The sequence below is a fragment of the Pocillopora damicornis genome, chromosome 1, assembly GCF_964200805.1.
Source record: "Pocillopora damicornis chromosome 1, jaPocDami1.2, whole genome shotgun sequence".
In the NCBI taxonomy this organism is placed as follows: Eukaryota; Metazoa; Cnidaria; class Anthozoa; order Scleractinia; family Pocilloporidae; genus Pocillopora; species Pocillopora damicornis.
This window is the reverse complement of record NC_142670.1, coordinates 28,537,032-28,563,310: the sequence shown is the minus strand read 5'-3', so window position 1 is coordinate 28,563,310 and position 26,279 is coordinate 28,537,032. Positions and strand designations below refer to the sequence as shown.

The following is a 26,279-nucleotide window of genomic DNA, read 5'->3' as shown; positions in this document are numbered from 1 at the left end:
GATGTGATAACAACGGTCTTAAAACGAGAAAGAATTTATTCCTCAGGAAGTACCAGAGGTGCTATTTTTTTATTTGTGCTCATTTTTTTTTTAATAATCGTGTGCAAATCTGACAAAGGAATTGATGACTTATGGACGTGGACGTGCTGACAACATAAACTCGCTCTAAGCGGCTACGTGTAATTATGATGGAATAGAAACCTTCTTTTAGTTAATTTGCTTCTTTGTTGTTCACGAGAAGGCGACAATAATTGTTTTGACAAACTCTTAGCTTCCATTTCATTTTTATTTTCCCTCCTTCAAAAACAACAATAACATTTGAAATCGTGACAACGGCATCAGAAAAATTTCATCCTTCGTAATTTCGTTGACCGTGAAAAATGGAAATTTCTGATGTCCAATGTACATTTTTCTGGATGTTATTTCGTAAAGTTTAATGTAGAAAATATTGAAACTTTCCAACTCACCAATAAATCTTTTGTTTTTTTGTATGGCTGATTTTCAAGCGCGAATGTCATCACACATGGAGGGTGTGCTTCTTCCTCAAACCGGTAAATATTTTAAACAAAAAAAAGAGTTGACCGGAAATTTTACAGCTTGCCAATACATTTCAATCTTAAATTAAGGAACAAGAAACCAGCCTCGAGGCACCTTGCAAACTGAACTCAGAAAAACACTATAATTAATCCACCTAACTTTTTTTTTAACTGAAGGAAAAAATGCTTTATGAGACCTACAGGTGAGTTTGGTTCCCATACAAAGAAGGGGAAAAAATAATACCTTAAAAAACCACTTCTCAGACGTTATGTAAAACAGTTCAACAGAGTCGAGTACTTCAAGTAGGGCATAATATCTTTGATCTAGTTGTTTACTTTTCCTTCTGCCAGTATCTATGACAATGCAAGACTCTTATGTATCAAATAAGCACAGTTACTGTTATCGGAAATTTGTATGTTGATGCAGAAGAATATTGTTTTTCACACAAAAGATTTCGTGTATGAGAACAGCTGGGATTTAATTGTCCATTTCTGTTTCGAGTGTGCATGGCTCAGGAACAAAATTTGGTCCGAATTAACTTACCATGTTGACGGTCTGAACCAATAGCGAGAAGTCATTAAATTTATTCTTCCATACCGAAACCTAGAAAAGGCTGAAACATTTAAACGCATGATTTCTTCGCCATCAAAAGATGCATTAGGGCTGCCTAGGGGTACCAAATTAAATTTCGATCGAATTCAAAGCAGAACTTTAATTATTACTAACGAGAAACCTAACGACGTTTCCAGAAAGTGACACAGTTCTTTACACGAAAATACGGTCCGGACTTTCTGGAAGCACTTTCTCCTTTATTTATCTGTGTCGGTTTCAATACGAACATACTTGCTAATGATTTAAACCCACGCTTCTTTTTTATCGTAATGTTTGTTTACTGGGAGAGTTTTGAGTATGCTAATAGCGAAAATTGAAACGTACGTCACACGAGATATCCGCTTTCGACCAAAACATGCAACAATGGCCAACATTACGAGATTTAAAGATAAATAAAAATAGCAAAAAAAATTGCAAGGCTAAATGTTATCTACAAACTGCTTTACATTAGAGAATTTCCTAACGCTAGCATATTAAAAGAGACAACTCACGTTTTTTTGGCTCATACGAGAAGATACGTCTTCAGGCGTGCAACTTTAATCCATCTGTAATTCATCCTCGTTCTATTTCAGTTAATCTTATCTCCAAAATATCTTACCCACCAATCAACTTTTAATTCAAAGGTTTCGTCTCACAAGAGGATACTACTATTATGCTGTAAAGTTACTTTAGTCATGTTCTGACCGAAAAACAGAGAACTGGAGGACTTGTGTGTATTCGTTCACTCCTATTGGTATTACCGATCAAAAAACACCGATTTTTATGGAAAACAAGTTTATAGGGGCAATAAGGTAGTATATTAATAAATAACATATCCAATATTGAAATTAAAAATTCCGGTTATGATTTAACGTGAGAGGAACTGGGACAAATTTGCAAGGAAAAGTACAAGATCCTTGTATGAAGAGTACAAAATTCTTTAAAGTTCCGTTTTCGCAGCAGTTCGCAACGTTTTTTATTCATTCTCGCAAAACAGTACCGAGAGGTCAGCGTGGTTCGGTGGTTATCAGAGAAAGGAAGACCAATCTACGCAATTTAAGTTTTCCTTTGTCGGGTCCGCTCTTGTTCCTTTCCCTTCAGGGGCTGAAGTAAAATCACTATGCAAAATGACCAGAAATGACCTTAAAATTGATGAACCATTCTACAGTGAAGTCGTGAAAGATGCGTTTCGAGCACGTATCAAAATAGAGAAGAAAAATTAACCAACGAAAAAGATGTTTCAAACTTGACCCCAAGTTGTCTCAATCTGAAATATCTTTAAGATGAACAAGAGAGATACTGACCAGAATAAGATATTAGGATATTCGGTTTAAAAATGGAAAAATATTAATTGCTACAGACTTCCGCTTTCAAGATTCTGCGCACTAATTCCCTTCCACAAAGTTGTATTCGTGTACCGTCGACTGTTCAGTTCGTTTGGTCGACGAAGTTCAAGCCGACTCATTTTTAACGCAATCGATGACCTACTGCTGGTGCCCACGGTTTTTACTGAACCTGAAATGAGCATAGAGTTTATCATAGACCGAGTTACAACCTCCAAAACACGTGGCCAATTATGATTGGAGAATATTAAGCGGTAACTCCTTGGACGGCTTCCGAAGGTTCCACGAAAAGGCGCCGGAAACGTCGCTAATTCCCCGCCTTCATTTTTTTTTGCCCGGTTTTCCTTTTACGCCTTTTCCCTTCTGTGTTCCTCTATTTTGCCGCTGCATAGTTTGTTGCTTCCTGTGTCGAGCTTTAAGTATTTGTTCCTTGGATTTTAGTTCGTTCCCACGCGGTTTGAAGCTTTTCCCCGCCACTCCTTTCCTGTTGGCCGAGTATTTGCTTCCACTGTTACCTAAAGCGGGAAAAAGAATCACAAAAACCAAAATATGCATCAAAACCATCGCCCCCTCGACAAGAAACTCCTTAGGATATCACACTAATGAGGAACAGCCTGAAATGCAGTTCCGTCTCTGCCCTGAGAATTCAGTCGCCCAAAATGACGGTAGCTCAGAGCAATGCGTATGCTTGGAAGAAAAGGAAAAAAAAAAAAACAGTCCAAGTCTTTGAGGTCGTTTTTACCTTTCTTGCCTCTTCTATATTCCGGTCTCGCTCCATTCTCCTCACGATCTTCGGATCCGGGAACGTCCATCTTGTGTCTTTGTAACCAGTCCCGGTAGCTAATTATGATCGTTAAAGAGGTGAACAGAAAATCTTTAACTTCTTAAAAAATGGTGTCATTGCGGCTTATCTGGCGCTGACTAGCAATAAAGCAAGGCGGTTTTTAACGCGGTAGTCGACTGAGGAGCCGCCTTCTCGAACACATCAAAACAGGGAAGAAGAAAAATCTCTCTTTCCTTTACATTCACTTTTGACTCTGCGCGTGCGTTGCACCGCTGCTTGTAATAGGATCATTATTTCGAAAACAAGAAGACCCTTCATTGAGAGAAGATCATAGAGTAAAAAGTCATAATAATTTGGTACGACAGAGAACATCAATAAAAGGTTCAAAAAGAGCAAAATGAGAGAGGATGATTAAGACTACTATGGAGTGCAAATATGGAAATTGTAAAATTCTAAGCTTGACTTTCTAGGGATCAGAGTGCTTCCATTGGCGTTTGAAGGATACATGTTTTTTCTGTAGGATGCTGGAATCCTAATGCCACTTTCAGTTCGGATTTTCTTTACATTTCCATCCTCACCAACGAAATTTTTCCTTTTACGATCCCTGTAAAGAAAACGAAAGATATTTTCTTTCCTTTCAGTCGGCCATATTGTACTCATAACACTTCTAAAACTTGGGTGTTCTATAAAACAATATGCCCTAGCTGAAATATCACTTTATTTTCATCACCTGTCTGCCTGAAAGTATGGTAAAATCATCATTAAAAATTGTTTCGTGAATAAAGGGGGTAAGTTTCTGAGGAAACTGTGGTGCCACGTTGGTTGGGGAGTATAACAAGATCGTTTACTTTTATCAAACGAGTTGAAAATGTAAATTTGCCACCGTAAAGAGTTTCTTCGTCAGAGTGAATTCGCTCTGACGAAGGGCTAACGCTTGAAACGCCAGCTCAGAAACTCTTTGCGGTGGTCAATCTGCATCATCAATTCAGTTGATAAAACCAAATTAAATTGTGTAATGGTTTGGTGTAAAAGGGTTATAAATCCAAAGAAGAAAACGCTGAAGCTCCTTAAAATAAAGAAGGAAGAATATGGAGGAATATATTCTCAGTTTTCAACAGTTTTGCCCCGTAGAAAAAACATGTTTTGTTCGACGCACTGATCTTGTTCTTTTGGTCTTGGCAAGAGGTATTTGAATCCAGAGGAATATGTTATTGTCGTTAAGGCTTTCGGTCTCTTCGCCAACATGTCAACTTGCCGACATTCCAATTCACCCACAATCAAATCGCCGAAACCTTTGATCAACTCGCACACACCATTGTTCAACTTGCCGACAACGTCGATCAGCGAAGGCGGAGTAACCAAAGGCCACTGTGGCGAGTAGACCAAAGGTGTCAGCAAAGTGACCAAGTAACGTCCTCAATATTTACCATTTTTTGATTGTCTTAGCCTGTCGCATTCCTTCAGCTTCGTCAGCTTGTATATCCATAACAGCGCCAGATACGTCCTTTTCAAACGACTTCAAGCCAAGCCTGGAAAGGAACAGTCATTGATTCAATTTTTCCTCACTATGACAGAATCGTAGTAGTCTTATACTTAGCGTTACGGACTCCACATCGGAAGGTCCCGTATCAGGAACTATGTCAAGGACCAACCTCGTTCCCAAGGATAGAGCGTGAAAAAGAGAGACTCTAGGAACGAGGTTGGACAGAAACTGGCGTTGTGTTAATCAGCCTGGAGAACAGATGACATTATTTTAGAGCGCAGGTTAGCAAGAAACGATAGCAGAGACGAGTGCTGCGTGACTCTCGCGCGAAAACGCGTGGAACGTGTCTTGCACTTCATTCCTTCCTCGCTATCTCCTTGCGCTAGCCTCTGTTCGCCTGAAAGATGCACACACAAAAAAAAAAAAAAAAAAAAACGAAAAGCAAAATAACAAAAGTCCAGCAAACTACGTTCTTCTTGGGTAATGATTGTGACGAGTTAGTGTTGTAAATAAAAGCTTCTAGAAATCTCCAGACTGCTTAGTCATGCTGACTTGCATACCATAGAACTTTCCAGAAAATTTCATCGAATCACGCAGGTATTAATTAATACTACTAAAATAGTTCTTTTTTTTTTTGTAAGCTTCTGGGAGGTTTCAGAACACTTTGTAAATATATTTAAAGATTCACTTATGTAGTAGTAGTTAGACTGTTTTGAAAGCTATACCGAGAGAAGGAATTTGGAGACAGCAGTAAGATTGTGTCAGTGGTGAGCTTGGATATAAACTGCGGTGGGCTTAATTAAGCTAATTAACGGTAAGCATCGTACCGCTTTTAGGAGTCGCTCTTTGTTAAGAACATTACTCGCTGTTTATAAAGCAGTTGAGTTTGTGGGATTGTAGTGTTTTTCTGTCGGTTAGATCATACGGTAACAGATGAAAGAAGCTAAACCTCGGCGTTTCTCAGTCAGAGTAAAAAGAAGAAAAAATAGTTACGACTGTCTTGATGGCTATGGGCTCTTGGGTGAAACACCTCAAGCTTGACCTTGACCTTGACCTTGACCTTGCAACAACTCACCCCAGTCCTTTCTCTCCGTGGTGATCCGCAGCGGTATGGGGAATGTAATTCTCGTCTCTGAAATTTTTGACAAGGCCTGACAACAGAAAGAGACAGTATTTAGAACTGTTATAGCAAAATAAACCATATTGAACACAATGCTTTTACAAACAGTTGCGAACCAATTACCTTCAGGATCAAACTTGGATCCTTTATGCTTCTTTTTCTGGCTAGGATCAAACACAGTTGCGAAAACTCCCTAGAAAAAGAAAGAAAAAGGGAATGGGAAGATGTAAGCAGAATCAGAAAGACAATGCGCATAGAAATAAAATACTAGTCTAGAAAAGGAAAAGGAGTAACGCCTTAAAAATTGGTGGTCAATCAAGCAAATATTAGCCTCCATTGGCCTTCAACACAAGTCATGGAGGAGCTGTAAAAAACATTTTAAACAACAAATGAAAAATGATCGCAGGTTGCTCGAAGACTCTTGTCGAACAAACTGAGCTGGACCTTAATGGACATTCTTCATTTGGTAATCTTATAAAGATTCGTTTTGGCTGGGTAATGTTTCAGTCGAGATTCTGTAAAAAATCTTACAGACTTGTACACATACAATCATCGGTAAATATGACCACACTCAGACCGTCATTTCTACGATAATGTTAGTTGTACGGGCACGAAAAATTGCATTGGGTTCAATTCTATGTCATGCGCTTTCTTTGCTCTTGTAACATTTTCCTTCTAATCAACATCTTATTTTTACCCTTTCTTACTCAAGGGTCTGCTCGTATTTACTCACTTGGATTTCATCTGTAGTTGGACCGGTCTCCTCGGGCTCTTGTTCGGCACCACCACCCCTCCCCTGATCAGAGGTCAAATCATCTAGTTTCAGCTGCCGAGCTCTTTGAATTACATCACTGTGACGTTTTCTGCCAGCAGTCAAACCGAAGGGGAAAAAGAGGTTTGAAATGCACAGTTTGTGTGAATCTCACAAGGGTTACTTCTCTATTTCGAGTTTGAGTTTCGCATTACGGTCCCTTATGACCAAATTCTCACTACTATTTCAGAAGGAAATGTGTAGAAGCTAGAGAGGAGAAACGGAAACGGCTCTTGAAAGCAAAAGGATCAATCACTTTCAAAATCAGACTCACCGTTTTGACATCATAATGGATTGTGCCGTAGATTTTGATGTTGAACCAATCTCAAAAATAGTCTGCAGAGGAGATACAATAAGACACAACACCGAAAAATATCATACTGTTGTATTAATCCCAAGAATAAAATCTTTACATCATTCTGTTTCTTAGCTAAACTTAACATTTGAAAGACTACGGAAACCGTAATCCGTTAACCCCTAAGAGTGACTAGTATCTAATTTCTCCTTACAATATCTCCCCCAAAATCACACATGTAGGTCACAAGAAAAAAGGAAACGATCACCAGTGATAGAAGTTCTAGATTGTTCTACAAATTCTCCTCGTCAGCACCTTAGTAAGTGTATTGAGAACAGTATGGAGAATATGTATACTGATGTTAGGGTGTAAAGGGTTAATCCGTTGATCCCTTTGAGTGACTAACATCGAATTTCTTGCGCTTTCAGAGAAACAATAATTTGACAAATACATATGAAAAGTCTTTCACCTGTTTAGGTCTAAAGTTCTTCACACCATCCAAAATGTCGACCTTGGTAGATGTCGCCTCTTTGGAGGATAACTCTACAAAAGGTAGTTTGCAAAAACCAAAAGAAATAATCGTTGCTACTTTCCACCACAATTATTCAGTTATATGAATTTACTTTCACTCGTGACCATAAAAACCTCGTTAATCCCTAACAGTGACCAGCATCTAATTTCTCTATACATAATCACTACTGAATCAAATATCAAGGTGATGAGAATGAAGGAAATAACCAGCCAACTCAAAAGCTGTTGATTGTTGAACAAATTCTCCTGGTCAGTGCCATAGCGGTCTATAGATAACAGTAAGGAGAAGACGCATATTGATGTTAGAGTGTTAAGGGGTTAAAGCTTAAGTAGAATATAACAAACGAGGACGCTCACTGAATAAAGGATGACTAGAAAGCGCGCCAGTATCAATCTTTTTCGCCCTCTTCACAGATTCTGATGAAGCATTCGGCCTGGATTTGATGTACTGCTTGTATCCATTAGCAGCAACTTGTCGAAGAGAAACCTGAAGATAACAAAGATAAAAAGCAATTACTTTTTACATTCTAAACAGCTCTGGACACCGAGTTATTCGGACACCTCGACTGCCCTCTCCTTGTTTAAAAATGCCCCTCAGAACTATCCCAAAGAAATGGTCCGTGCAAGGTGAGCGGCAATCAAATTGAATGCAGAAAAGAAGCGTAAGAAACAATTTCAAATTTCGATGAGGTCATACACGTGTCTCCCCCAAACTAGTCGGGCGTGGCTACTACCAACTGAGCTACAGAGACACATGCAAGGAGCAGTGAAAATTTTAATGAGCTCTTCGTTCCCGCAGGAGTCACTGGGGACCTTTAGCAGTTAGGACGACAACGCCGAGGAAGACGTCGATTTTAAGATAAATAAATATTTTAAGTTAAAATCTCGCGAATAAGGGGTGTGTTTACCATCTCTTACGGCGCCACAAGTTCACCTCAGCATAACGTTTGAGAGCGGCGTTGAGTTTCAAATAAAAACTTAAATAATTTGCCTTCGCGGTTTCCTTTCTCAGACCACGAAAAAATTGATGATTTCACGTTGTTATTTTGCGGAGGACAACTAGGAAATGCGTGCGGTTTTAAAACGCATGTGATGAGCTATTGTTCTGCTCATTAGATCTTTTGTTTTGCCCCGTCCTCGTTGCCCTCGCCTCGCTAAAGGACCCCTGTTCCACCGGCCGCTGACCGGCGTGCGAGTCTGGTTATCAACGAGCAATCGTAATAATCAGCGGTCATAATGATCAGCACAATCCTTTATGCAAAAGTATTGCGTGAGTAATCAGCGCTTAACAGTCAAGAAAGTCGTGCAAATGTTCTTCATCCATTACTCATCTGTCATCGATATTAATGAACCAACAAATATCAGTGACATCCAGAATACTAACCAAGTCATGTGATTTGTCGTGCGCCGTTTTCATAAAATTATCTTCGTCATCTACGAGCAGCTGAGGAACCGTACCTATAAGCCCATCATCTTGAGCCTGCGAGTCCTTTCCAGCAAACTTTAGCGGTCGACCAAGGAAAAGATGAAGATCCACCATATGGGCTAGCTATGGAGCGAAAACAAATATAATAAGGGCAGGTTCCTGATAAGATTCATCACGCGACCCTTCCCAAATCTTCCCCGCTTTTACACTGCTCCGCTTCCATCGCGCCGTTTATTATCGCGCTTCGTTTTAAAAAATTCATGCCTGGAATAGGCTATGATTATTACAAAAGCAAGAAGAATGGTACATTAACAAGTCTCTTCTCGACCCAATTTCCCGTCTGGGCGCCGAAAGGAAACTGGGGCGAGGAGAAAACCACCAGTTACGTTTTACGATTTAAGACTACCCCTGTGTTTTGCCAGACCAAATTTTCGCCTTCGCGGAGTTCAGAAATAAACGTCGAGAACAAACTTTTGCGATTTTTCGTTAAGGAAAACATGGGCTAAAACTCTATATATTCATCCTTTACTGACCATTGCGTTGCAAAAAAACTCTCCAAATACTGAATTGTCAAGAAGGTGATGCCTACTGCTTAAAAACACTGACTCAAAACACATTATAACAAATAAACCCTACTAGTCTCCCTGTTTACTTCCTTGGGGCTTTTATTGAAATAAAAAATAAATTAATTTTTTTCGCTTGCGATAACAAATCAAATGCATATCGCGAAATCCGCAAAATTAAAACCTGTGTGATATTCATTCCACGTGGTTAACTCTAAACAATGCAATTAAACGATCAGAGGGATATTCGCGAATATACATGTGGGTTCCAAGCTCGATTTATTTCGCTATCGAGCTGGATAAGACCAGCCACTAATATTTTGTGTAGAGTGTTTCACATCAGAGGCAAAAAATTCACGAGTACACCTCAATTTGAATTAGTCGAATACTGAATACCGCTGACTCTGTAACAAGATCTGCCCACTCAGAGATAAGTTGCTTTGCGCTTTACTGTGCATTATTCGCTGTGTTCCTAGAATTTAAGAGAATCTCGAATACCTCGTCGCAGTTATGGAGCCACAAGCATGTATGAGCAGAAGGAAACATCAACAACAGCAAGACATGCTTCGCACTATGAATTCATTCAGGAAATCACAAACATTTTGCGATGTGATTCTCGTCGTCGAAAATCGAAAGCTGCCGGCACACAGAGTAGTTCTAGCAGCGAGTAGTTCTTTCTTCAAAGCTTCCTTTACGTCTGAGTTGACTCAGGAAAAATCCAGTGATGAACACGAAGTGAACCTGTCGGATTTTCATCCCGACAGTATCGAAGAACTTTTGAATTTTGTTTACACCGGGGAATGCGGAGTTTCGGAGGAGAATGCTGAAGACCTTTTGGTCATTGCCGACTATTTCGATATTCCCAGCCTAAAAGAAACTTGTGCGGAGTTCTTGATGATAAGCCTCAAACCGTCCAACTGTTTATGGATTCAGATTTTTGCCGAAAGATACAACCATGAACTGTTAAACGAAGCCGCCACTGAATACATTTGCAATCATCTTTCATCTATTTGGAAAACAAATGAATTCTTACGTTTGGATTTTATCGAGTTGGAAGAGCTTATTCGTGGGAAAAGACTCGTAATCAAGACACAAAAAGGCGAAGAAGAAGTGTTCGAAGGAATAAAGGCTTGGATAACACACGATAAGGAAAACAGAGAGCATTTCTTTGAAGATCTTTTCCGCCATGTTCGCTTGTCGGCCATGTCAACTCAATTTATCTCCGAATTCATCGAGCGTGACGAACTTGTCACGCGAAGTCACGATGCTCAAAGTTTGGCCACAGCAGCGTTACGTGTCCCGGATGAAGAGCGTGACGAGCCTCGTGGTGTCACGGAGAGTGTTGTGCTTCTCAGCAAAAACGGCTGTACTTCTTGTTTCACTCCAGCCACGGGAATGTGGTATGACTTGGCCCGACTGCCGAGCTTCAACGAGGCTAGAGCAATAACAATTTGCGAAGGGCATCTGTTCGCCATTGGTTGGGAAGATGATCGCTTGACGATCGAAAAATTCGACATGAAGAAAAACATGTGGTCTGAAGTGCTATCGAGTTCGACCAACCTGCCAATGGCAGCTGTTAGTGTAGAAGACAGTATATTTCTTCTCAAGGAAAATGGCGTGACTCGTTTTAAGCCAAGAGACCATTCATGGGAAGATATGGCCCCAATGGACTCTTTGCGACGGGGCTTGTGTGCAGTGTCGCTAGGAGGCCTCGTTTACGCGATAGGGGGCCACGATGGACTTAGGCAGCTAGGGCTCAATAGCGTGGAGCGGTATGACCCTCAAAGCGACCAATGGGAATACGTGTCCTCTATGGACGAAAGACGCGCCTTCGCAAGTGCGACTGTGATGGACAACAAAATCTTTGTGGTAGGAGGTACTGGAGATAACTTTCTACCGTTACAGAATTGTGAGTTGTATGATCCTGTAACGGATACGTGGAGCCTTCTTTCCGCAGAGTTGTGCGTTCCTCGGTCACAAGCTGCTATCGGCAAAGCAAAGAGAAAGATCTTCGTGTTCGGAGGAACTTACAGCAATGGCATCGTGGAGTACTTTGACAGAGACAACGAAGAATGGATAGAAATCGGAAAGATGCCATCCACATTGTCTTACAATCACGCATGCGTCACGTGGTTACCGAAGGCATTGTTTAAACAACTGAAAGGCAGTAAGCTGCTCTGTGATCAACAAAACGGATAGATACTCAACAGCTTAAATTGGCTGAAGCAAGGACAGCACAACTTAACCCTTCTGACCGTAGGAGAGACCAGCATCTAATTTCTCATTGCAGTAATACAGCTTATTCACTTAGATCATGAGAATAAAGGAAATGAACGTCAACCTAAGAAGCTCTGATTGTTAAACGAATTCTCCTTGTTATTACCAAAGAAAATGTATTGGAAAGGGTATGAAGAATATGGTTTCTGATGTTCGTGTGTAAAAGGTTAATATGCTGGGGTAATCTTGTAAAATTTAGGTAGCTATTTACAGAAGTTTTTTTTGAGCATGGTATAGCTCAAGCCAGGTGGTTGTCATTTTTTCAAAATATCGAAAAGGGTTATATACTGTTCTCTCTGTCTTGACCTCGTTTGTAAATAAGATTAATTTAGATCCGATCTAATCGCTATTTGTTTCATAATGTCATCAACTCCGACGACGGCGCTTGTTGAATTTTCGCCCCTGAAGATGTAGCTCCCTTTCGAGGACGGCGATTGTTCAAGGCCTACGATCATCCAAGGCGTGAAATTGCGCCTAATACAGGCGCCAATGCGACTAAATTTTTCACTTTGGCGACCAAATCCTAAAAGTTAGTCGCCAAATTGGCGACTACAACGTTTCATCATAACCTTACTAAGAGATATAGTGAATTAAATAAATTTGCAAAGATAAATCCGTGGCAAATTTCCTCGTTAAGTTTGTTTCCAAAACGTAGCACATGCATCTCGACCGATAACTAGACGCCATCTTGGATTTAGATAAGCCTGAAAGTTGTATATCATACATCCTAGTGTCCACTTTGTAGCACGTTAAAGATCTTTTCCCTAACTTAATTTTGGAGAGTCTATCTAGAACGCTGACAGCGCAAAGAAAGATTTTGTTTGTCTTTGAAAATGGCGACCAACTTTTTTTTAATTGGCTACCACTTTGAAGAATTTAGGAGCGAAGAGGCTATCAGAAAAAAAAGTTAATTTCACGCCCTGTAATCTGAACTTCGACATATTCTTCAAGAAATAATGCACAAAAAAGTATGTGTGTATATAATGCGTCACTGTATATGTCAATAAGTTTTTTCTATCAAGATTTTCGAACCTGTTTAAGTTGTTATTGTATCGTAATTAAACGTTCTTGAATAGAGTGATTATAATTAGCTCTGTCCTCAAATGTAACGCTCTTTTCTTTCCTATCAGTTTGGTCTTGTTATGCAGCCCGCTCTTTCTGAGAAGGTAACGCGTTGCGTGACCAGACCAGCCGACGACTGAGAAGAAGACTCGAGTGGCTGTCGCCAATTTGAGGAAAGGTTGTGCAGTTACTTTCTCCCGCTATATTCAGTATTAGTCGCCGTAATAAAATTCCTAACCACTGATAGTGATCTTATATTAAAACTAATTATCGCAAGTTTTCAGTGTCTTGAACAACAATTTGCCTAGTGACTTGACACTTATAGAGTAATATGGGAACATGCACCTGCAAAAAAAAGCTCCCCGCTCAACAGGCGTGTTTAAACGCCCAGCCCCTCGAAGCCTAATATTTGCTCAGTAATTCTCTCTAGTAGTTGGTGGACATCTCCTTGTATATTAGAAAAGAGAATTTTATTGCTTAAAAAATTAAAACAAGCTACTAGCTTTCTTTAAAACCAGCAACACAATTCTCCTATTTGTTAGCGTGTGGACATTCTGCATCTTAAACAAGCACACCTACATTGTAAGAACACACAACACCGCAATACTTAGAGCAATATACATACCTCATCACCGCTCACAAGGGAGTAAGCTGTCCCACTTCGACCGGCTCTTGCAACACGACCTGATAGTATGCGAGGTTTTAACGAGATGGAATCAGAACACTCCTTAAATGTGAATATTGTTGCCTAGCCCCTATAATCCAAGATTTAACAAGAAATTCTCGGCTTCTCGTAACTTTTTTAAACTGGAATTTGGTGTCGCATCGCATACTATCCCTCATCTGAGGTTTCTACCTCTACAGTTCCCCCATTGAAAAAGGATTATTAGTGTGAGGATAAATTCCCTTTTGATTACAGAAATCTTTCTTCACCTACCTACTCGATGAATAAAAAGCTTCGGTTTGGCTGGGAAGTTATAGTTGATCACGTTGTCTAACATGGGAATGTCAATTCCTCGAGCCTATAGATTAAAACGATGGCAAATAAAAGAGAAAAAAGGAGAGAATACATTGACGAAATATACAACAACCCTCAAACAGGTAAATTACAAAGAGATCCAAGAACAATAAAAAGGCAAGTAAAAAATACAACGTTAAACCATATACACGAGCTTTCAGCGTTGTTTCAAGCACAAGGCGCAGTTTGTGCAGCTTCAAAAGTTTGGCAAAAACTTTCCACTGTTCCATTTTGCAATCCTTGTCGATCTTCTTTATATCTCCTTTATCAAGTAACACCATTACTAGTTTGGATCAAAACTTATCTCTTTTGTTGTTTTGTTGTCTTAGGCGACTGTAATCATTTAGCCTCTACATAATCAAACTAAGCTTTCAAGGTCAAAGAAATGACTCAAAAACATGATTACTCTGCAAAACAGGTGCCATTTATGTCCAATCAGGCGAACCAAGGCTATCGCGAGGCAAGCACGAAGCGGGAGTCTCGCGTGAGACTCGTCCTTCGCGCTCCCCTTTCTCGTGTCTCGGGCTCAGCTCCCTTAAAATATAACACCCATTCTGCATCATTCTGCATTCTTTTTTTTCCTTTCGATGCCAAAGATACTATGTAAAGCTCTTTAACGTAATCTTTACTTACGGCCACGTCGGTAACAACCATCACGTTCGTCTTCTTGTGTTGAAACTTGCCAATGTTGATCTTTCTTGCTGCAAAAGTGACACAATCATAACTCTTGTTACCTCTTGTATGAGCCTTTTTAAAGAACTGCGGTACGGTTTGCACATCTCAGTCAAAGTAACCAGATTTCTCAAGTCAAAGGCTTACAACCAGCATAATATCTAAGCAGCATCTACAGAGGGGAAAGGGGCTTTTTATCTTTTTTTGGGGGGGGGGGGGAGGGGGAGGTGTGCACTAACGATGGACAGTTCACTTGGCTCCAAATTGCTAGTAAACTGTATTCCCTTGATGCCCTACAAAAGGGCAAGTTATCTTAAAAGCAAGACGGTCTGGCCAATATACCTGTTTGGTCCAGGGTGCTGTAAACAAAGGAGCTCTCTAGTCCAGCAATATCTAGCAGCTGTGAAACAGAGAAAAAAATTATACAACGTACATCAGTTTACATGAAAACTTTGTGGCTTGCTGGGTAGCAAATGAGGGCCGCACTGTATGCGATGGACTAGGAACTGGCACAGTTCTAAAGACAGGCGAGCTGAAAAGTTCAGCCTGTTTATGTTGCAACGTCTTTCAGCGGTTTCCTAGTTTCTAGTTCCCGCGCAGCATTAACATTCTAAAACAATTTTTCGCGTCAATTAATTATCAGTCAGAATTTTTCCTTGAGTGTCTCTATGTTGTTTCGTGCAAGTATCTTAACCGTCGGGTATGTTCATGCTGTCCTTTCTTCGTTTGATATTCATTTACTTTGTTTGTTTTCATTGCAAATTACTGTTATATAAAAGCGTTACCTCCTTCAAGTATTCTACATGATGCTTTGTAGCCGTAAATATGAGGGTCTGTTCACTTGGTTTGATCACGTTTTGAAGAATGTGCAATAGCACAGCTAAACAAAAAGACGAAAAAAAAAAGAAGTATTTCTAATATCAATTACCATGATCCATCAGATAATTTACACGTGCTATTGGTCTAGACTTGATGACCACTTACACTCCTCTATGACTGTAAAATATTCGAAAATAAGCTAATCAGAATGTCTTTGAATTCAATCCCTCAATTTTATTGATTCGTTCATGGGTCTCAAATTCTACTCTCTCATTAGTCAACTGCATAAACGAGCCGAACTCGTATTTGTTAAATACTGTATGGCACATATCAAAACACTCACGTCACCAAAATCTCAAAACTAATTCTACAAAAGACTGTTAGCTAATAGAGACTATTGATATAATGAGGTGAGTCTGGTCATGATTCTTACCTGGTTTATCGACTGATCTCATCGAAAAGAAAGCCAGCTTAAAAAAAAAAAGAAAAGAAACACCGTTCGATAAGAAAGACATTTACAAGAACTGTTCTTAAGAAGTCATCACACTGAAGTGTACACATTTGGGAGAATGAATACACAGTAAATTCAATGTGAGTCGATGAAACAGCATCACTTTAAGGAGACACATTAATCTATTGACCCTTATGAAGGACTAACGTCTAATTTCTCCTTCCAATATCAACATCCATCACCTTGTCAGCGCCGTAGGAAATGTATGGAGAAGAGTGCATACTACTCTTTCGATTAGTTTGAAAAGCAAGAGAGCAGAATAAATAAGTTCATAGAGTAGAATGTCTAATCGTCAGATGAAGAAAAATCAAACATGTGATCACAATTGCAACCAACACATTCTGCTAATTCAACGAGTACTAAAATTCTGTCAAATTTTATCCACTTCTTATCTAGCTATCAAATCATTTCTGGGGTAATTTACAAGAATTTCTTGCTCCTGCAAAGAGCAGACAAATTGGATCAATAAATTTATACGGTATCAATACGATGACCAAGAGTGAAATAATACCTTAAGCTGTTCACTAAGTTTGGAGTCAACATCCAGTCTTATAAGCACAGGATCAGTCAAGCCTAGCAAAGATGAGTAAATAATTTGTATTTATTGACTGAGAGGGAGGGCAAGAGAATAACAAGTTCTCAGACTTATCAGGTAGAAGTTGTTACCTTGATCTAACATCAAATTCTTGTAATTAATTTACAAGGAAATGTGTAGTAGCTACAGGGAAGAATTGACAATCAGTTCTCGGAGTTTAGGGGTTTAACTATTAAAATATTATAGAGGCACACAGTCAGTCAGTTCGGCTTCATGTAGGCTGTGGCAAGCATTCAGTTGATAACCAGAGTCTGAGAAAGAAGAGCACCCAAGGAAGTTCATAATGACAACTGAAGCCAAAATTACCTGCTTTGGTAAAATCCACCAGTAGCTTTGGAAGAGTTGCAGAAAACAAAAGAGTTTGCCTTAAAGATAAACAAATGCTCACTTCACTAAAGCCAAATATTTCTGCTGCCTCAATATTTCAAATACAGATAAAAGAGGCCAGAAGAGGAGTTGGAGAATCCAACTCCAAACAGGTTCAACACATGTATCGAGTTTATCCCTTTCTTTTTAATTAATCTTAATTTTATAATTATATAAAATTTAACAAAATTATATTACACATTTTCATAGGTATTGTTTAATTTTTGTGGGTTACTTCCAAATAGCACTATTGCCTTCCTGTGCTTTTGTTACCAATATATTCTATTAAAAAAATTTAATATGAATCTGTGTAGCATAACCTTTAGTCATTATTGGAAAACATCTTTGTAAAGTGTAATTTAAATTGTAACAGAAGAATTTGCAGCTGAAGATGGTGTGAGAAATGTCAAAACATGTCTTAAAAACTTGAAAAAAATAATAGAATAGAACTCAAATATCAGTTTGGTCTTTTCTAATTGAATCTAATTATCATCACCATCATCACTACCACCACAACTCTTTGTTGCAGAGGCAAAGGATTTCATTATACAGTCATGTTGTTAAATCTTATCAAAGGTAGAGAATGGTGTTCTATTTTATATCTTAATGATCATTACCCTCAATATCATTCACTACATGTTCTGATGAGTCACATTGAAAGAAAAAAATGAAAAAAAATATGAGAATCAATTGAAATGATGAGTCAATTAAAAGTAAGCTTTAATCCATTTGATAAAGAATAACATGCTTATCTATGTACAAGCCCTTTGAATGCTTTAAAGTACCTGGAGTCTGGAAGACGATTCAGGATTTCATGAAGTTGCTGGGCAAACCCCATCTCAAAGAGCCTATAAGTACAAATTAAATATTCAAAGCATGAGTTTAAGTCTGGAAATATTACCCTCAGTATTCTATTACTAGTAAATTTGCTCATAACAAATGAGCATGGAATAGACTGAATGTTGACAAGATAACAATCCATTGACACTGCTTTCAATTGGTAGCTATTTCATTCACAAAATAAGCTTCATGACTGCAAGCTTCATGAAAAAAGAAACAAATCTCTGAAATGGGACAACCCCTATTGATTAAAACCACCAAAACAAACCATAATATAGCCATGATATGGGCAACTCCAATTTATTCTGACCAATGGGAAACCTCTAACATGGAATCAATTCATTTTGAAATTTATTAAAGGAATCCTGATTCCCTTTGTAGAACTCCCAAAACAGGGTTGAGTACCTTTTTCACACCTTTCATTGTCAGCTGGAAAGGCAAGCCATAAAACAAGATTGCAAAAATGTTACAGAAAGAGGCAGTTTAGGTGGTCTGCCCCCTAAGTGGGGAGTTTATGGCCACAGTTTTTCTGGTAAAAAGAAGGATGGGGGGAACAGATGAGCTGTTATAAACTTAAAACAGTTGAACAATTATGTTGTCTACCAACATAACACTTCAAAAAAAAAGGGGGCTACATTTACTAGAGCACACCAGAAGGAAGATCAAATGATAAAATTTTATCTAAAAGATGCCTTTTTTACAGTGTCAATAGCTCCTCAGTCTCAGCATCTCCTTCTCTCATTAATGGGGGTACAAGGTACCAATTTTGTTGCCTTCCATTTGGCTTGGGTCCACCACCCCCTTTCTATTTACCAAGTCTTAAAACCAATTGTAGCCTTCCTATGAAGACAGTCATAATGCAAGAAGGTATTGCACTGCAGGGGCTTACAGCAGCACCTGGAAACAGCAGAGTAACTGGTGGGGTCAAAGGAAAATGTATCCCTATTTCTCCATGGTGGCCTCTGTAGCTGACTACTTAATACAGGGCTGGGTAACAAGGACACCATTAACAACCATAGATCACCCATATTGGCATTTCACACACCCACTGAGGGTGGGGCAGCATGAGTTGATATATAAGGTGGTCATTGCTTGCTTCATGGCCAATCTGCCACAACCCAGGTATATGGTGACTTGCGATGTCGATAAGATGCTTGATTTAACATTCACTCTCTTGTGGATAACTCTACCCTATCAGACAAATGTTTGACCCTACACCTATCAAATTTCTGTACATAAAATTCTTCAAATTTAGATACTGTGACCCAAATCTTTCTTGGTATGCACAAGCCAATTTCCCCTCATTCTATTCCCATGTCACATTTCACCTCGGAGTGGCTCAAGAATATCTGCAGTGTAACATGATGATCGTTTGTTGACAGGGTTTTCTCCTGCTTGCATCTGATGACAAACCTAGAAGTTCTCCACCTCAAAAGGGTGTACTGCAGAGCACACTTTACAAGACTGCAAGTGTTTTTAATTGATTGAAATTGAAGATAGGCAGCAGTGTATTCCACAAGTTTTCTAAAAAAAACTCAGGATTACTTTTGTCCACAAGAGTGTTTCTGGTGATCCAGACACTGTTGTCAACATAACATAACTGGATTCAATCAATCAGCCAACTAACTTAAACTGTACCCACAGTTCTTGTTTCACATCATGTAACACCAATTAGACTTGACACATACCTGTCAGCCTCATCAAACACAACATATTCCACTGATGTAAGTTTCAGGTCCATTTCCATCACAACATGAAGAAACCGTCCAGGAGTGGCTACGATACTGTTAGATGAAAAAAGGAGACACATTTAAATTCCACTTGATAATGACAAAGAGGAAAAAGCTGTTCTTAGTTGCAGCACTGTCTTATTTTTATTTCTGATGTACATGTTTACATTTGATTCTTGGAGATTGTGGATCATAGGAGAAGCTTTCAAGTCTGAACCCTTGAACTCCTAGAAGTGATTACCTTGTCACTTCTTCCTATAATATCCATACATTAATATCCAATAAACAGGTAATGAGAATACTCATAATCAGGAAAGAGTTGTTATCATGATCTAATGCCAAATTCTCATAACTAATTGACAAGGAATTGTGCAGCATCAACTGTGGGGAGAACTGACAATTAGATCTTGAGAGTCAAAGGGCTAAATCAGTTAACAGAAACATGCAGAGCAAATACTTACATATCTGGATTTCCATGCAATGCAGCAAACTGGCCTTCCAAACTGAGAGCAAAATAAAAGTAAAAAATCAGGTGGCAATGTCATCTTGAACAATTTAATTCATACCTGGCAGTTCATAAAATTACATACTGAGGCAATCCCTCTGAAAATAACAACTAGTACAAGACTAGTACTAGAATATCATAAAAAAAAAAAATTGTAGTGCAAAGTGCTACAGTGTGTAATGAGGATACAGAACATTAATCATGCTAATAATTCAGACTGTTTTGACGAACTTTTTAACATCTCCAGAGGGAGACAATTAATATACTCACCTGTCTCCACCTAGCACAACAGCAGCCTTCAAGCCAGTAAACCTTCCCAGCTGAGAAAAACAACAGTTTTAGGAAACGTTTCCCAGAAGAATTGACCAAAGAGTGTTACTGTATATCAAATATAGTGAAAGAGTAAAGCAGAAACTCCCATGCCTTAGGTTAAACTCCCATTTTTATAGACTAAAAACTAACATCTCAAGCTAGCTTATGGGGCCAATAACTTTCTCACACCCAAAAGATAAATTCCAGCCATAACAGCAATAACTAAGACTTTTTCTTATAAAATATTCAGTTGTGGAAGGGAGTCAGAGCTCTAGATCTAGAGACAAAATGTTTGGCATCTTTTCAGAAATGTTTCAAACATCTTAGGAAATTTTTGGCAATCCAATAGAATGTGATTGAGTTTTCTTTAGTTAGAAAAAGCTAACACTCCATGAATCAAGCTCTGAACAGATGGGCCCATTGGCTAGAGGAAAGTCTTCATCTGGCTTATAACAACAAAAAACCTGTCAACTTCTTAATTTGTCCCAACCTCTTTGGTGAATTTCAGGGTCTGGAGGGCCAGCTCACGGGTTGGTGATAGGATAAGTCCTCTAGCGCCAACCTGACAGAGAAATTCAAAAAGGTGATTGACATTTTTTAGATAAACCACACTTCTTGCATTCTTGTATAACAATTCAGACCATGCAGCTTGCTTGTCCAGGGAAGGGCAGCATTGAGAAGGACTGTTGTCGGCAGCAGTGGCTAACTTTTGACAAACAAACCAAACAGGACAACCTCTCATTACAGATGGATTGAAACTGACCAATAATGACCAACTTTTTTTAACTGACTCAACTTTAATTCAACTGAACTGACAACACTTCTCTAGATCCGGACTATGACTTTTGCTGAGGTTGTTGAAATGTCTGTCAACACCACCCACAATAGTCCTTCACAGGATTACTCTCACAATCAAATGTTACCTTCAGGTTCAAACTGTCAGCTGCAGACATGCTCCAAAACCAACCAACTAAAGGCAACTTTGCTTTACACCCTAATATCAGTATGAATATTCTCCATACTGTTCCCGATACATTTCTTAAGGTACTGACAAGGGGAATTTGTTTAGCAATCAGGGGTTCCATTAGTTGGTGATCATTTCCTGTATTCTTGTTACCTCAAAGTGTGATTCGGGGGGGGGGGGGGGGTGTGTGGCTAGGGGAAATTAGATATGAGTCACTCTTCAGGGTCAAAGAGTTAACTAACCACCCCCAGAAAGAAAGCTTCAAGATCACTTTTGAGAGTCAGACAATTCATTGATATTATAAATCAAGTTGTTTATAGACAAGGCTACTTGTAATGGTTCACAGCCAATGAACTTTACTTTCCCCTGCAACATTCAACCCATATTTCTTCAGTTTTCAACTAGAGAGGCTGCTTAGTGTGGTATTATTATGTACAGCAGTGTTGGTACTGAATGATACTGTACCCTCTAAATATATACACTATGTAATGATAATTATGGAATTCAAACACTACCTTAGCTGAATGGGCCTTGAGTCTTTCAAACATTGGTATCAAAAAGGCTGCAGTTTTACCAGAACCTGTCAAAAAGTTAAGAAAAGTATTTTTTAAAAAAGCAAGTTTTACTACATGTATGTGCACATTCATTGAAATTCCAATATCTCATATTTTTGCTGACTCAAACCTTGTGCTGAATCAGTTTACTCTGTATTTCCTTGATACATTTTATCTGTTATTTTGTCCCCTTCCCCTCTGCCAGTAGCTAGAACCATTGATGACTTGAGCCTCCCATGAACTCACAGCAATTTGGTTGACCCTTAAACTCCCAGTTCAAATTTGTCATTCTCCTTACTGTCAACCATACACTTCTTATGATGTTAGTTCAGAGAGTTTAGTATTGGATCAACTAATTATCCCCAAATTAATATTTTTCTTTATTCTCATCACTAATTTGGTTTATATTGTAAGGAGAAATTCTGTCTTAGACACTTCTGGGAGTTAAAGGGTTTACCCATCAGCAGTTTTCTACAGTGACAATATTTGTTCATTCACAAAGAGTAAGAAAACTGTATTTAAAAAATTCAATCATAGCTTACAGTGACAAAAATTACTTGAACTCCCTAAATCTTATAAAATCATGTGTGTTATTTACCTGTACGTGCCATGGCCACCACATCCTTCCCATCCATAATTACTGGTATTGTCTGAAGGAAGACAAAAATGGATTTGAATTTCGCCAATATTTAACTCTTTTACAAAAGCTACCCTGTTACAAAACCTTGAATATATACATGTACAAAAACTGACCTTTTTTTTTGTGGTAATAAAAAAGGTACTCATGAAATATATAGATGAATAGACTCTCAGTAATCAAGAGCCACATGATAAAGAGTTAAAGGTTTTCACCTATGCTACTAATGATACCAATGATGTGCACACACAAATACATGCATATATAGAAGAACTTCTTCTTGGATTATACTGTATTACGCATTCCTGGAGTTGTGATCATGTATGGACTAACAATATTTAAAGCTTCTGGTAGGGTGAACAGAAAAATCAAAACTTTGTATGATTAAGAGGAAATTTTCATGCAGGTATGTGCAATTTAATGGAGTTAACAACGAAGAGCACCAGCGTTCTCTAGTTGTAAGTGGTTTTCTGCATATGCGCATGAGTCAGAATTCCATTTGCTCTTTAATTGTGGTGTTCTTGCATGTGCTTTGAGTGTAAACTTGCTACATTGTGAGGAGTGGTAGCTCATCATCCAGGCAGTTTTCCCCGCCTCTCCCTTCCCTCTTTCTACTGCTTATTCAGTGTGACAGGTGCCTGTCTCCCTTTCCTATGTCAGCCATGGGAGAAGTATCCATCTAGGAGCTGGCTACCAATAGTGGAAGCTCCTGGATGTCTCAGGCACCCAACCTCCACTTAGCAAAGTAGTTGTTAACCAGAATTGTAAGACAATGTGCAACACCTCTTAATATTTAAAACCCATGCATGACTATCAAAGGATTTTCTCATCATAAGATCATGACATTATCAAGTAGACAAGTGATAAGAATCAAGAAATATCAATCAGGGGATTATCAGTTAATCTGATATCTAATTCTCCAAACTAACATCATAAGAATTGTGTTATAGACAGTAAGGAAGATTATTACTGAGATCTTGGGAGTGAAATCGTGAAACATTTTTTAATTGCAATCATGATAATCACAGACTGCACCTTTATTTGAAGAAGAATCGTGCAGATAAAAGAGCAAAAGCTAATGAAATTTAGATAATTTTCTGATCTCCAATGCCTCATAAAAATCCTGCATTTAAAGATGTAGTAGTAATAATGACACAAACCCAAATGAATAATTCTGCACTAAATTCAATGACCAAAAGATATACACTTATAATGTTAACTGTCAATTGCTACTACTATTATCAATCTTGGTTCGCTACATGTAAACCTACCTTTCTTTGAATAGGTGTGGGAAGTTTGTAGCCTTTCTTCATAACTCCTTTAAACACTGGGAAACTTAAGCCTGTAGATATAAAAATAAAGTTTACAACAGTACTCCTCAAATTCTGACTTGTTAACCTTTAACTCCCAGAAGTAATTAACATCTAACTTCTCCCCACAATATCAATATATTATTCAGCAAACAGGTAAGGAGAAGACTCAAACATATCAAGTAGAAGTTGTTGTTTTGATCTAATACCAAATTCTTGTAACTAATTTAAAAGGAAATATGTAATAGCTGGAGGGGAGAATTGACCATCAGATCTTGGGAGTTACAGGCTTAAAAAACTTCAAACCCTTCCTAACAAAAGTTACAATAAAAGAAACTGAATATTCATAATCAAGGACAGGTAAAAAGAGGAATGTTTTCAGGGAATTTTGTATCCCTTGTTAACATATCAAATTATAAATGGTCAAGCTGACCAAACAGAGTCTTTGAGCACTGGAGCAAGGATGTGAGGGTCTGATCTCCAATTCCTCCCGAGGATGCAGAATTTTTGTTGTCCCAAGCTTGTATTAAGACATAAAGACATCTTTCTCTACATCTATCTTTGTCCAAAACATAACATTACTAAAAATCTTCAATACCCATAGATTGAAATCCTCCTGATTTTTTCTTCTTTTTGATGTGTTGAGTGACAAGTCCTCTGGAATCAAGTCCAGCCTCATCGTAAACATCATCATCATCATCTTCAACATCATTATGATGTCTTAAATCTTCATCTTGTTCATGATTATAGAGTCCATCAGTTTCCACCTAATATAAATACACACTTAATTTGCACACTTTACTCGTTTCATGAAAAAATTTAAGAATAATTTGACCCAAAGTTAGCAAGTTAGTCAATCTACTGCCTACGATTGACTTAGTTGTCACATAGAATGATGAAGAAGCTGAAGAAATTAAAACCTAGAAATTAAGGAAATTAAAGAACAACTGATAAATAAGTAAGAGGTTAAGAGGTGTGCAGTAAGGATTTGCAGAAGAGCGATGGGAAACGTATCAATTTCAGTCCAAATTTTGACATCGATACGCGCAGTAACATTCTTTCATAGGTGTATTTTTAACAACATGATAAGCATGCAACGTTCGTGGTAATGTATCTATAACACGTGAATAATTTGGGGAAATCGAGAGAAAACTTACTCTCTAATGCAAGGTCCACCAAACTTCCTTTAAATCTCAAGCTCTAAGAATTTCCTCCTCGAAGTCGATGCAACGAAAAATAGACAAACAAACAAAGTTTACCTCAACAAACTCATCAGCCTCTTCGTCTCTTCTTTTCTTTCTCCTGAACTTCGATGGAAGATTGTTAGTTTTTTTCTTATTCTTTTTCTGTTGCAAAGTTTTATTTGGTTTTCCCTTTGAAGAAACGAGAGACTTTTTCTTGGCCATGATACACAGCAAAATCAACTATTTATATTTGATTATCAACCACGAAGCGAAAATAAACCATTCAAATGTGAAAAAGTTGCGTTGCTACACTATTCAATTCGTCCGCCATCTTACCATGCTTAAAGAGCCTGCGTTTAAACAGGATAGCGGAAGTGTGACATTTTTTAGTTATTTCATTGGTCAATGCCATGACAACGCAAAAAGGGTAAACCAATCACAGCCTGGCTGAGAACGCGGCAAGCCCAAACACGCAGCAAACGTATTATTAATTGTCACCTTCGTTAGTTACCATCGACGAAGAAACGTAACGAGTGTAAGCGTCGTGGTGGAGGAACTTTTTGTCAAACCACAGCATTGTACACTCTCTTAATCTAAGCACGATAAAGAAGATGGAGAGATGCCCACCGACTGTACAAGCAACTCCACCGATAGAGGACAATCCTTCCTTCACTCAGCACATTTTTTGGGCACCGAAGAAGAAGCGCTTGCATCGAAGAGTTATTTCATCAGAACTTCCTTCGAGCGCAAGAGCTCATTCACATTCGAAAATTAGAAAGCGCTTGATATACCCATCTCTGGAAGACGATGAGAGAAAAGACGAAGAAGAAGAAAAAAGGCACCTGCTTGAATGTAAACAGGATTCATACAACGAGGAAAAGCATTCTTTAAGGACACCGGATTGTGCAGGAAACAAGCGAAATGATGTTCATCTCAAATTGTCGAAGCCAACGGATGCACGCGCTCAGATGCTCAAAACTAACCACAAAGGCAGAAATGTGGATCCACAGCGCATTAAAAGGAAGTTGGCTTTAAGCAGCTTTCGTTGAAGACACGGAAAAAACTTTAAGTGAAAGAAACAGACATTAAACATTGCATAAAGTGCATGTCGTAAAGTTGTCGAATTTGAAACTTTGACGCAGTTAGAGACTGCGGAACTTTGAAAGCTATGCAATTTTACAGCAATTAATTTATGAGAACAGCGTTCTGAGAGCGTGCATCAATCTTTGCTGATTGACATTTAATTCAAACTGTTCTAAACAGTCGAAGAAATGCGGAATTTAATTTATTGTAAGCTGGACTTGCGATTGGCCGGTGCAATTATTTAACTTGCCGAAAGCTAGCTTTGCCTGCAAGTTTGGAAAGAAATACCTTTAGATAAGACTGGCCCAAAGAGACTTGTAAAACCATAAAAATTAATATATGAATCCTGTAAGTTT

At 38.6% G+C, this 26,279-nt stretch overlaps 2 protein-coding genes across 2 annotated transcripts; one reads left to right on the top strand and one right to left on the bottom strand.

The window, feature by feature from the left end:
* Nucleotides 1–1,325: 1,325 nt before the first annotated feature.
* Nucleotides 1,326–25,198, bottom strand: LOC113687166 (ATP-dependent RNA helicase DDX54). The gene is made up of 29 exons (XM_089187950.1): nucleotides 24,916–25,198; nucleotides 24,255–24,423; nucleotides 23,618–23,688; nucleotides 22,308–22,359; nucleotides 21,671–21,735; nucleotides 20,682–20,753; nucleotides 20,150–20,199; nucleotides 19,836–19,877; nucleotides 19,333–19,428; nucleotides 17,590–17,652; nucleotides 16,745–16,803; nucleotides 16,355–16,416; nucleotides 15,766–15,802; nucleotides 15,299–15,393; nucleotides 14,856–14,913; nucleotides 14,475–14,542; nucleotides 13,761–13,845; nucleotides 13,449–13,507; nucleotides 8,880–9,044; nucleotides 7,853–7,982; nucleotides 7,434–7,507; nucleotides 6,944–7,005; nucleotides 6,592–6,721; nucleotides 5,982–6,051; nucleotides 5,814–5,889; nucleotides 4,683–4,784; nucleotides 3,761–3,859; nucleotides 3,214–3,311; nucleotides 1,326–2,986 (listed from the first exon to the last, which is right to left on the bottom strand). Exons 1-29 carry the CDS (start codon nucleotides 25,060–25,062, stop codon nucleotides 2,793–2,795), a joined length of 2,550 nt encoding a protein of 849 aa, XP_089044076.1. The 5' UTR covers nucleotides 25,063–25,198; the 3' UTR covers nucleotides 1,326–2,792.
* Nucleotides 9,891–13,337, top strand: LOC113687169 (kelch-like protein 7). The gene has a single exon (XM_027204876.2). The coding sequence runs from the start codon at nucleotides 9,995–9,997 to the stop codon at nucleotides 11,681–11,683; it is 1,689 nt and encodes a 562-aa protein (XP_027060677.2). The 5' UTR covers nucleotides 9,891–9,994; the 3' UTR covers nucleotides 11,684–13,337.
* Nucleotides 25,199–26,279: the final 1,081 nt, after the last annotated feature.